The sequence below is a fragment of the Phyllobates terribilis genome, unplaced genomic scaffold, assembly GCF_046119375.1.
Source record: "Phyllobates terribilis strain yellow unplaced genomic scaffold, ASM4611937v1 Scaffold_2__4_contigs__length_985480577, whole genome shotgun sequence".
In the NCBI taxonomy this organism is placed as follows: domain Eukaryota; kingdom Metazoa; phylum Chordata; class Amphibia; order Anura; family Dendrobatidae; genus Phyllobates; species Phyllobates terribilis.
In genome coordinates, this window is record NW_027362762.1 from 123,413,607 (window position 1) to 123,426,904 (window position 13,298).

General features: G+C 47.1%; 1 protein-coding gene across 1 annotated transcript in view; it reads right to left on the reverse strand.

Annotated features, from left to right (window-relative positions):
- Nucleotides 1–1,724: 1,724 nt before the first annotated feature.
- TRPC4 (transient receptor potential cation channel subfamily C member 4) overlaps nt 1,725–13,298 on the reverse strand; it is a 557,235-nt gene continuing 545,661 nt past the window's right edge. The window contains exons 10-11 of the mRNA XM_073662572.1: nt 5,217–5,306; nt 1,725–3,778 (exon numbers count right to left, since the gene is read on the reverse strand). Of these exons, the coding sequence (XP_073518673.1) occupies nt 3,092–3,778; nt 5,217–5,306 (777 nt within the window). The 3' untranslated portion in view covers nt 1,725–3,091. The remainder of the gene's footprint in view (nt 3,779–5,216; nt 5,307–13,298) is intronic.

Here is a 13,298-nt window from a genome sequence, read left to right on the forward strand (position 1 = left end):
ACTACATCCAAGAAAGACAATTTACCAGCTGTCATTCTGTTCATTCATAAAAGCAATTTTGGCCATCTAACTTGGTTTCCCAGCAAGTCTGGCTCTGTGGGAAGTTTAGGGCTATGTTGATTGTCAACAGTTGCTTCTCAAATTAAAGAAGGTAATATAATTGCTTTTGGTTTTGCCAACTTTCACATACACAGCCAAATTTTAGAATCTGATTTAAGGCCACAATGACTGGAACTTCCGAGTTTCTATTGAACTAAACGTAATTCTTTGTTGCATTGAATGGTGATTTAAAGGGAACCTGTCACATTGTACATAAAGTCCAATTTGTGGACGGCATGGTATAGAGAAGGGGGACCTGAGCTGAATGATATACAAGTTTGTTGGAAAAGATTCAGTATAACTTATATGTATATGAGTCTAGTGGGGGGGGGGTCTACTCTACTAGTAATTGACAGCTATCTCTGCTTGGACAGTAATACAGTCAATCACTGACTAGGACCACCCACATGCAAACACCAAGGATTTCAATGAAAAAAATGCAAAATTTACTGAAACATTCTCCACAAAATTGTAAATCAATCTGATCAGCTCCTTCTGATCTATAACATCCTGCCTCTAGATAAGGTACCATTTTCAACATGACAGGTTAACCACTTTAAATTCAGTTGAAATTCAGGAGGTTTTGGTATTGCAGCCTTTAAAGGGTTTTTCCACAAAAGAAATGTATCATCACCTGTTTCCATAATAGATGATACATTTCTTATTACTGAAGTTCCTACCTCTTGATCACAAGAAGTGGGTCCTGATCCCTCTTATTACCTTACTGCTGTCAGGATTTATGGATAACTTCTTCTGCTCTATTGCTGTCTATGTTACTGATGGAGACAGTCGGATGCTGTACTGAGCTACCTCTATCAGTCCCATAGGCACTGAATGGAGTGGCAGAGGTTATGTGTGACCACGTACCTCCAACAGCAATGAGGTAGAATAGATCATTGAGACACACATTCTCATGAGTGGTGGAGGTACCAGTAGAGGATACCACACAGAAAAGACATTTACCGCCTATCCTGGGATATGTGATAAATGTATATTATGAGAAATTCATTTTAATATTGGTGCTAAAATATGGACAAAAATGGCCATCTAAAACTGGCCACAGTATTCTGTTTTATGGATTGATAATTAAGATTTATATTTAAGAAAGAAGCATTGAGTGTATAGTATTTAGTACCGGAAATTTTAAGTAACTTTTTCAATTCATTGGTTACCTTGTATTCTTAAAGGGAATCTATCAGCAGTATCAACCCCCCTAAGACATCTATATGAGTATGCAGGTAGAATAGTTGATTAAAATGATTCTTTGATATATGCGATATCTGCAGATTGACAGTCTGCTCTCCTGATCTCACTGCAGAGCTGTGTGTGATTATATCTAGCACAGTACATCAAAGCTGAGCTTTGACTCATTACAAGCACATGTGCAGCTGCAGTTGTTCTTTCAGAGGTCTTTATCATCTAATGCCCTGGCCGCCAGTGTGGGTGAAAGGGCAGTACAACAGAGGGGAAAGCACTATGTGAGGAGAGCCACAGTTGCTGATGTGTTTGTGGTGAGAAAAAGCTCAGCTCTGCTGCACTACGTTAGCTAAAATCACACATAGCTCTGCAGTGAGATCAAGGCAACAGACTGTCAGTCAATACATTTTTCACATTGCTAACACCCCCTTCATTTATAATAAGCTCTGGTGGTAAATTTTCAGAGAGATCTCTGTCCGGCTCAGAGATCTTAACAGCAAATTTATATAGTAAGAAAAACACAGATTCGCAAATAGCACGGTATCATTTTATTCAACTTTTTATGACCTGCATATCCATTTAGATGACTTAGGAGGCTTGACCCTACTGAGAGATTCCTTCTATGTTACAGCCTGTAACGAAACCCAAAGCTGCATTTTCAATTCTAGAGGCTTCATATCGGAAATCTCATCACAACATGAGCTGGCTTCATTTTTAGCGCTCAATAGTAATCTGATGGATGACAATAAAATGTGATGGATGACAATAAAGTGTTCCACTGTATTAATGAGATCAACTAAGCTGTTGGGAGTGTGCCTGGCCTCAAGCTTCTTGACCTTTTCGAATAACAAGCAGAACAATTGCAGATGCATCATTGAAATATAATTCTAGCTGAAATTCATAATATGTATACAATAAGTAATACAGTGTATTTACCAAGTTACTCTATGCCATGTGTATAAATTAATGTTGAAAACGTAATCATTAACAGAAAACATTTTATTGTAAATTCTTAAAATTAGTACAAAGAAAAGAAGAAGAGCCACTCTCTTGTTCCTATGATGGTTGTCCTTTACATGGTTTCCATTTTCCACTGCCTACAATTTCTAGGATAACATTTCTACAGTTTCCATCCTAATCTGTGAAAGAGACCAAAGCCAACACAATCACACAATTCCAAAGATACAAACCATTCAATAACAAGAATGGTCTATGAGAGGTTATTTTTTACCATTACAATGTTTTCTCTTCCCCGAGAAGTACAGTGAAAACTATATAAAGTGAGGCTCCACCTTTATGATCCGTACCCTTTGCTCCCATGTGGTTTTGTGCAATACACAATAAACACCCTGTACATAGAAGAACATATTCTCTAATATTCCCTGAGCTTCATGTCTAGTTCCATCTGGAGAACCATCTCACCATTAATACATTACAGTAGATGCCTTTAATTACATCCTAACAAGAAATAATGTACAATAGTGTTAACAGCAACAGTTTTCTTCAATGCGTTCAATAAGATTATTTTGCATAGTCTAGTATACGAAGGTACTTATATGGATATATTTATATATGGATAATAACTGTAGAGTTTCTGCAAAAAAAAAAATATAAATGCTAATTCCTTTGCAAACCCTACATAATCCCTACTGTGCATTCAAAACCCTAAAGTTGGTCATATCTTTATAAATGGTCATCATGCCCCAAAGTGACAATGCTTTAATCAGTCATGTAAGGAATTATTAAACATTCCAAATGCACTTAAAATACCATATGCCATATGTACAGATGATGTTCACAGTTTAGTAATAGTATCTCCTTCTGTGGAGGGTTCCCCTTGTGTGCTCTTTGTATCTGACAGTAGTTCTTTCCTCGATGTGTATGCAACATCATGGAATTGACTCTCCTCTATTAAACTGTGGCCACTGGCAGAAGGCTCTGATGGTAGACATTCCAAGGTGTCAATACGACCTTGCGTTAATGTGCATTGTTCATCCAGTTTGTTAACATTTAATTCGGTGGTAAGTTCTTGGCTATTTATGGAGTTAAATATTTTTTCTGTTGGGCTAGATATTTCTGACTCCAGAATTTCCTCGGAAACTGAGTAGATTTTAGTAGAACTCTGTTCCGTGCTAGTAGTTTTTGCGTGTCTGTGAAAAAGCCCAAAGCTTTTTATGTCTTTGGCAAATTGAATTTTCTTCGGCTTTTCCTTCGAAGGCTCTGAAGCTAGCAGAGCAATGCCATTGCTCACATTGTTATGCTTATCGGCTCTTATCTCTCCCGTTCTGGGATGAATCATCGTGGTTATGTCAAAGAAGCTGAAGTTTTTCTTCTGCGTTCTACTTGTATTTTCTTTGGGTTTACTTTTCTCTTCTGCCTCCTCTGATACATTGTTCATTTTAGTGTTGTGAAAATTTAACTTATTTCCTTTTAACAATCCCAAGACTTCAAAACGGAAGCTGGAAATATCTTGCTTTAATTCCTATGAAATTGTTTTAAAAAATCAACATTATCACCAGGGTAACAATATAGGAATTTTGTATCACTTTATAAAACTGCCTCTAGTCTTTTATGCTTTCTATAGAGATAGTCATGCCATAAAAAGATTACAAATCTAATCATATCATTATTTATTTCCCCAGCATGAATTTATGAACTTACATTTACTGTCAATCGACCCAAGTACTACTATACAACAAGACATTGTTGTCAATCCAGGTACTGCAGTATAATCTGTACATGCTTCTAATATTTCCACTTTTTATGCAGAGATTGCTATCTTACAGAGGAACTTTCAACTAGAAAATATATTTCTAGGGTAAAATATATCCATAATACAGTGTACTGAGTATTAAAGTCGTATCTATATACTAAAGGCACATAATGTGTTATTAGATGAGCCATTCCATCCTATCACCGCCAGACACTCCTACTGTGCTGCCCTCTTTTTCACCCTGCCACCCCCAACTGCGCATCACAGTCAGGCACTCCTACTGTGCTGCTCTCTCTTGCACCCCTCCACTTTCCCCCCACTGTGCATCAAAGCCAGGCACTTCTACTGTACTGTCTTCTCTTGCACCCCACCACTCCCCCCACCATGCATCACAACCAGGCACTATTACTGTACTGTCCTCTCTTGCACCCCACCACTCCTGCCAGCGTGCATCACAGCCAGGCACTATTACTGTACTGTCCTCTCTTGAATCCCACCACTCCTGCCAGCTCGCCTCACAGCCAGGCACTATTACTGTACTGTCCTCTCTTGCACCCCACCACACATCACAGCAGGCACTATTACTGTACTGTCCTCTCTTGAATCCCACCACTCCTGCCAGCTCGCCTCACAGCCAGGCACTATTACTGTACTGTCCTCTCTGCACCCCCCCACTCCCCCACAATGCATCACAGCCAAGCACTCCTACTGAGCTGTCCTCTTTTGAACCCTGTCACTCCTGCCACCTCACATCACAACCAGGCACTATTACTGTACTGTCCTCTCTTGCACCCCGCCACTCCCCCGCAATGCATCACAGCCAAGCACTCCTACTGTGCTGTCCTCTTTTGCACCCTGTCACTCCTGCAACCGCACATCACAGCCAGGCATGCCTACTGTGCTGCCCTCTTTTGCATCTCACCATTTTCTTTAAATCTGTAAATGACAAAATAAATTCTATTTGTCATTAGCATAGATATAATAAAGTCAGAGGAAAAATTATGAAAATTATATTGGAAAAAATATTGCATAAATATAAGGAGGCACATTTACATCCCTCCTCGGTCACATTATTAATGCACAATATGTAGATGTGATTGATCAGTCTATTATTCACACTGAAGAATGGTCAGGTTAAATTATCCAATCTAAAGAATAAAATAACATAAATACAAATTAACAAATTATGAAATCGTAGACAAGATACCTTAAAGTTTTCTTCTGTTAACCCTTCTTCAGTCTTCGCATCCCTGATCATTGCAGCAACATATCTCTTAACAAGATTTCTCATAACCTCCTGAGACAAGATAATGAGATATTTGAAATGTTTATTTTCTAGCATAATTAATCATTAAATTAAAGAAGACACTTATGCCATAAAACTAATACAAAAAGAAATGAAAATGAGTCTTGTATATGAAGAGTGATAGGTAGCAGTGGTGATACCACATATACAGCCTGTATGCACCTGGGTACTGTCAGCAAGAGTGTATAGTAGTAGAATAGGAATAAAGAAGACAGGAGAGTAAAGATCCTTTAAAGCAGATGTGCAGATGCAGTCCTAATATATTATTTAATAATATATTTTTTTAAATCATTACCTTTAGACCATACAATCTGATGGAAGTTTCAAATTGCACTCCTGCTGGCTCACGAGAGGTTTATGCAGATGCTTTTCCCCTATCCTATATTTTTAATTTTGAACTCTCCTTCTCTGATTGGCTGTTGTTTACAAGCATAAGCCCACCAGGAAGCCATAAAGAATCATGGCCAAAAGTGTTGGCACCCTTGAAATTAATTATTTCTCCCTGAAAATGATTGCAATCGCACATGTTTTGTAATACACATGCTTATTTCCTTTGTGTGTATTGGAGCAACAGAGAAAAACAGAAAAAAAAGGCGAATTGGACATAATTTCACACAAAACCCCCAAAATGGGAAGGACAAAATTGTTGGCACCTTTCCAAAATTGTAGGTAAACAACTTTGATTCAAGCATGTGATGCTCGTTCAAACTCACCTGTGGCAAGTAACAGGTCCACACCTGTTGAAATATGAAAATCACACCTGAAACCAGATAAAAAGACTCAATCTTTTCATTGTATGTCTGTGTGTGCCACACTGAGCATGGAGAATGGAAAGAGGAGAAGATAACTGCCTGAGGACTTGAGATCCAAAACTGTTGAAAAATATCAACAAGTTAGAAGTCCATCTCCAGAGAGCTTGATGTTCCTTGGCCATGCTGCGCAAATAATCAAGAAGTTTGCAACTCATGGCACTAATCTCCCTGGATGTGGATGGCAGAGAAAAATTTCTGAAATATTGCAACGCAGGATCATCTGGATGGTGGATAAGCAGCCCCAATCAAGTTCCAAAGAAATTGAAGCTGTTCTGAAGGCTCAGGGTGCATCAGTGTCATTGTAAACTATACATCGACATTTGAATGATATGAAATATTTTGGCAGAAAACCCAGGAGGACCCCACTGCTGATACAGACATAAAAATCTAGACTGCAGTTTGCCAAAATGTACATGAGTAAGCCAAATTCCTTCTGGCAAAGCATCTTTTGAACAGATGAGACCAAGGTGGAGCTTTTTGGTAAAGCACATCATTCTACTGTTTACCGAAAATGGAATGAGACCTACAAAGAAAAGAATACAGTTCCTACAGTCAAATGTGTTGGAGGTTCAAAGATGTTTTGGGATAGTTTTGCTGCTTCTGGCACAGGGTGCCTTGACTGTGTGCAAGACATCATGAAATCTGAAGATTACAGAAGGATTTTGGGTTCGTTTTGGTTTTACGTTTTGGGTTAGTGCCCAGTGCCAGAAAGCTGGGTTTGCGTCCTAGGTCATGGGTCTTCCAGCAGGACAATGACTCCAAACATACTTCAAGAAGCACCCAGAAATGAATATAAACAAAGTTCTGGAGAGTTCTGGCCAACAATGAGTACAGATCTAAATCCCATTGTACTTGTAGCGCCGGCGTCCCTGCCCTCTGCTAGGCAGGGACGCTGTTCCCCTCACCTCCCTGCTCCGTGCCCGGCGTCCTCCTCCCACTCTGCTGGCAGCGCGCGCTCCTTCCCGTCCACTGTGCTTAGGGCGCGCGCTCTCCCTCCCTCTTAAAGGGGCCGCGCGCGCCGTCCTAAGGAGTCCCCGGCCAATGGCTGGAGGACTTCACCATATATAAGGCACCTCCTCCAAAATGGAGGTGCCCGAGCAATGTTGTTGCACTGTTTACTACTCTGCTTCAGCCCTCAGGTCCCGTTGCCAGTTACCTGCCAGTTACCTGCCAGTTACCTGCCAGATTCCTGCCTGACTATCCGCTACCTGCCTGCTAGTCTGAGGTCCGACGGTCTGCCGTACTACTCCTGTCAGTCTGTCTAAGGACCAGTCTGCCCGCTCACCTGGGAGCGCACATCAGCCACCTGCCTGCTTGCCCGAGGTCCAACGGTCTGCCTTCCAACTCCTGTCAGTCTGTCTATGGACCAGCTTGCCCGCTCACCTGGGAGCACACACCTGCTACCTGCCTGCTAGTCTACCTGGAGGCTCCGCCGTCACGTGCTGTGACCACCTGCCTGTCCAGTGACTCCTGCTCGCTCACCTGGGAGCGCTCATCTGCTGCCTGTCTGCTAGCCTACCTGGAGGCTCTGCCGTCACGTGCTGTGACCACCCGCCTGTCCAGAGACTTCTGCCCGCTCACCTGGAAGCGCTCATCTGCCGCCTGTCTGTTGGTCTTCCTGGAGGCTCCGCCGTCACATGCTGTGACCACCCGTTCATCCAGAGACTCTCGCCTGCTCACCTGGGAGCTCACGTCTATCATCAGCCGCCACAGGTCGTACCAACCCTTTACCTAGAGACTGCCCCGGTCACTTGCCGTGACCATCTGCCCGTTCATCCAGAGACTGCCCTGGTCACTTGCCGTGACCTCCAGCCCGTTCACTCAGAGACTGTCCCGGTCACCTGCTGTGACCTCCTGCCCGTCTTCCCTGGTCGCCACCCGCTCCCTTACAAGGACTGCCCCCTTGTATAGTAGCTCAGAGGTTCCGCCTCCCAGACCCGTTACAGTTTGCTCGGGCCATGGAACCCGGTGGCACCCAAGTTCCCTCGCTCTCGGACCTGTGTCATGAACTGTCCCGTCAAAGGTCCCAACAGGAGTCCATCCTGGGTCACCTGCGGAATGTCAATACTCGCCTGGACACTCTGACTGCTCCACCAGCAACCACCGCCAGTGCCATGTCTCGCAATCTGGCAGCTCCGCTGCCCACTAATACCATGGTATCCTACCCCGGACCCCGGCTTTCTGCACCTCCTCGCTTCGGAGGCGACTCCGCCCAGGCTCGGGGCTTCATAAATCAGTGCACCCTGCACTTTGAACTATTGTCCCACCAGTTTAACTCCGACCGGGCCAAAATTGCATTCATCATGTCCCATCTCACCGGGGAGGCCCTGGCCTGGCTAAATCCTCTATGGGAGAGAGGAGACCCCCTGGTGTCCAACTTGCCTGCTTTTCTCACGGCTTTCCGGAAAGTCTTCGACGAACCCGGACGGAAGACCTCATCCGCATCATCACTGCTACGCCTCCGTCAGGGAAGTCTCACCGTGGGCCAATATGCCATACGGTTCCGTACCCTTGCCTCGGAGCTGGCCTGGGATAACGACGCTCTGGTATCCGTCTTCTGGGAGGGTCTGTCCGGCCGTATTAAAGATGAACTTGCCGGTCGGGACATTCCTACCACTCTCGATGACCTAATAACTCTTGCCACCCGGATTGACCTACGGTTCCAGGAGCGTGCCAAAGAGGTCACCCGTGAGAGGAGGTTACCATGTCTAGCTCCTACTTTTCAGAAACCCGTCACTCCCTCCGTCTCTACCCAGGTACACTCTCCTGAGTCTATGCAGGTCGACCAGACCAAGATGGTCAAAACCCGTCAGGACTTACGCTGTGCCGAGGGGAGCTGCTTCTACTGTGGCAGTAAGGAGCACCGGATCCGTGCCTGCCCGGAGAGGTCGGGAAACGCCTGTGTCTAGGTTCGCTCAGAGAGGTCAACCTAGACAAGGATAAATCCTCTCCATCTCTGCTGCTGTCAGTCTCAATCGTCTGCGGGGAGAACCGTTATTTCGAACTAGCCCAACTTGACTCTGGAGCAGCCGGGAATCTTATTTCACAGTCCCTGGTAGAGAAATACCGCATCCCCACCAAACCTCTGGCTGTACCCTTGTCTGTTGCTGCCGTGGATGGGGGCCTCTTACCACGCCCCATCCAACTCATCACCGAATCCATTACTCTGCAGGTGGGAATGCTGCATTCTGAGAGTATCTCCTTTCATGTTCTGCCTGGACTCTCTCACGCCCTCTTGCTAGGCCTACCTTGGCTCCAGAGACATGCACCCGTGCTTGACTGGCAGACCGGAGAAGTCCTTCGCTGGGGACAGGACTGCCATTAGACCTGTCTGGTTCCCGTCCATCCCGTCTGTCCTTCTCCTACCCCAGCTAATCTACCTGGACTTCCGATTCCTTATTGGTCTTATGCTGATGTCTTTAATAAAAAGGAAGCAGAGACACTACCTCCTCATAGACCATACGAGTGCCCTATCGACCTGTTACCTGGTACTACTCCTCCCCGTGGGCATATTTATCCTTTATCCGCTGCTGAGACCCGGTCGATGTCCGAATATATTGAGGAGAATCTGGCCAGGGGATTCATCCGGAAATCTACCTCCCCGGCGGGAGCAGGCTTCTTTTTCGTCAAAAAGAAGGACGGCTCTCTCCGTCCCTGTATAGACTATAGAGGCCTTAACCAGATCACGGTGAAGAATAAGTACCCCCTTCCGCTCATTCCGGAGTTATTTAATCGTCTGAGGGGGGCTAGAATCTTCACCAAACTGGACCTCCGTGGGGCGTACAACCTGGTTCGTATCCGTCAGGGGGATGAATGGAAGACGGCATTCAACACCTGGGACGGCCACTATGAATATCTGGTAATGCCCTTTGGTCTCTGTAACGCTCCTGCCGTCTTTCAAGAGTTGGTCAATGACATCTTCCGGGACCTTCTCTACTCCTGCGTAGTGGTGTACCTGGACGACATCTTGGTCTTCTCTCCGGATCTCCAGACTCACCGGAGGGACGTTCGTCAGGTCCTGCTCAGGCTCAGACAGAATCACCTCTTCGCTAAATACGAGAAGTGCCTCTTTGAGCAGACCTCGCTTCCGTTTTTGGGCTACATTATTTCTCAGACCGGCCTAAGAATGGATCCAGAGAAACTGTCTGCCATCGAGAAATGGCCTCGACCGGAGGGGTTGAAGGCCATTCAGCGATTCCGGGGCTTCGCCAACTACTACCGCCTCTTCATACCACACTTCTCTTCCCGGACTGCCCCAATTTCCGCGCTCACCCGTAAGGGTACTAATCCCAAAGAGTGGCCGCCCGAAGCAGAGGAGGCCTTTCTTTCCCTAAACAGGCCTTCTCTTCCGCCCCGGTGCTGCATCGCCCGGACGGCAACAAGCAGTTCTTCCTGGAAGTTGACGCCTCTTCCTCTGGAGCCGGAGCGGTACTTACTCAAAAATCATCTTCCGGGAGAATGGTAACTTGTGGCTTCTTCTCCAAACTCTTCTCCTCTTCTGAGCGCAACTATTCCATAGGAGACCGAGAGTTATTGGCCATCAAACTGGCATTGGAGGAGTGGCGTTACCTACTCGAGGGGGCTCTTCACCCGGTAATAATTTACACTGACCACAAGAACTTGGCTTACCTCCAGCATGCCCAGAGACTTAACCCGCGCCAAGCCCGGTGGTCCTTGTTTTTTGCTCGCTTTGATTTTGTTCTTCATTTTCGCCCGGCTGACAAAAACGTCAAAGCAGATGCCTTGTCCCGATCCTTTCTGGTGTCCGATCTCGAGGAAGAACCTAAACATATCATCGATCCCGCCAGAGTAATGCAGGTGGCTCCCGTGAGCCTAAATCGTCTCCCTCCCGGTAAGACGTTCGTATCAGTACCTGATCGGGAGAAGATCCTACACTGGGGTCACTCATCTAAACTAGCTGGCCACGCCGGTCAGAAAAGACCCTCCAGCTTATTGCCCGGCACTACTGGTGGCCTACCCTGCACAAGGACGTAATAGACTTTGTTTCTGCCTGTGTGTCCTGCGCCCGCAACAAAGTCCCGAGACACCTGCCAGCCGGACGCCTTCTTCCACTTCCTGTGCCTGCTGCCCCCTGGCAGCATATTGCTATGGACTTCATAACTGATCTCCCCGTCTCTGCCGGTTGTACGGTCATTTGGGTGGTCGCTGACCGCTTTTCCAAGATGGCTCACTTTATTCCCCTGCCTGGCCTTCCGTCTGCACCCGAGCTGGCTAAAGATTTTATCCGCCACATCTTCCGTCTTCATGGCCTGCCCCTCCACATCGTGTCGGATCGTGGGGTACAGTTCACCTCACGTTTCTGGAGAGCCACTTGTAAACTGCTAGACGTCACCCTGGACTTCTCTTCCGCTTACCACCCACAGTCCAATGGTCAAGTGGAGCGGATCAATCAGAACCTGACCAGTTACCTCCGGCACTTCGTTAATGCCCATCATTCTGACTGGGTGGATCTCCTACCATGGGCCGAGTTCTCCTATAACAATCACGAGAGCGAATCCTCCTCCAAATCCCCGTTTCTTGTAGTCTTCGGTCAGCATCCTCGGATTCCTTTTCCTGTCTCCACCTCTGTGGACAACCCGGCTGCGGAATCTCTCGTTAGCAAATTTTCCTCCATTTGGGAGAGTACCCGATCCGCACTCCTCCAGTCGTCCGAACGGATGAAAAGACACGCTGACAAAAAACGCCTGGATCCTCCACAATTTCGTCCTGGAGATAAAGTCTGGCTCTCGTCTAAATATGTCCGACTCAAGATACCTTCTTACAAGTTAGGGCCTCGGTTCATCGGTCCTCTGGAGGTCATCAGTCAGATCAACCCGGTGGCCTATAAATAAAAACTCCCGGCCAACTTACGGATCCCTAACTCCTTCCATGTATCTCTCCTCAAACCTGTGGTACTTAACTCTTTTTCCAAGTCTACAGGTACGCCTCCTGCTCCGGTTTCTGCTGAGGACGAGTTTAAGGTAGAGAACATTCTTGCCACCAAAAGGGTAAGAGGAAAGACCTTTTTTCTAGTAGATTGGAGGGGGTTTGGTCCTGAGGAGAGAATGTGGGAGCCCCGGGAGAACATCCATGCCCCTCTTATCCTAGCTAAATTTCTGTCTGGCCTAAAAAAGGGGGGGCCTAAAGGGGGGGGTACTGTAGCGCCGGCGTCCCTGCCCTCTGCTATGCAGGGACGCTGTTCCCCTCACCTTCCTGCTCCGTGCCCGGCGTCCTCCTCCCGCTCTGCTGGCAGCGCGCGCTCCTTCCCGTCCACTGTGCTTAGGGCGCCCGCGCGCGCTCTCCCTCCCTCTTAAAGGGGCCGCGCGCGCCGTCCTAAGGAGTCCCCGGCCAATGGCCGGAGGACTTCACCATATATAAGGCACCTCCTCCAAAATGGAGGTGCCCGAGCAATGTTGTTGCACTGTTTACTACTCTGCTTCAGCCCTCAGGTCCCGTTGCCAGTTACCTGCCAGTTACCTGCCAGATTCCTGCCTGACTATCCGCTACCTGCCTGCTAGTCTGAGGTCCAACGGTCTGCCGTACTACTCCTGTCAGTCTGTCTAAGGACCAGTCTGCTCGCTCACCTGGGAGCGCACATCAGCCACCTGCCTGCTTGCCCGAGGTCCGACGGTCTGCCTTCCAACTCCTGTCAGTCTGTCTATGGACCAGCTTGCCCGCTCACCTGGGAGCACAAACCTGCTACCTGCCTGCTAGTCTACCTGGAGGCTCCGTCGTCACGTGCTGTGACCAAGTGCCTGTCCAGTGACTCCTGCTCGCTCACCTGGGAGCGCTCATCTGCTGCCTGTCTGCTAGCCTACCTGGAGGCTCTGCCGTCACGTGCTGTGACCACCCGCCTGTCCAGAGACTTCTGCCCGCTCACCTGGGAGCGCTCATCTGCCGCCTGTCTGTTGGTCTTTCTGGAGGCTCCGCCGTCACATGCTGTGACCACCCGTTCATCCAGAGACTCTCGCCTGCTCACCTGGGAGCTCACGTCTATCATCAGCCGCCACAGGTCGTACCAACCCTTTACCTAGAGACTGCCCCGGTCACTTGCCGTGACCATCTGCCCGTTCATCCAGAGACTGCCCCGGTCACTTGCCGTGACCATCTGCCCGTTCATTCAGAGACTGCCCCGGTCACTTGCCGTGACCATCAGCCCGTTCATCCAGAG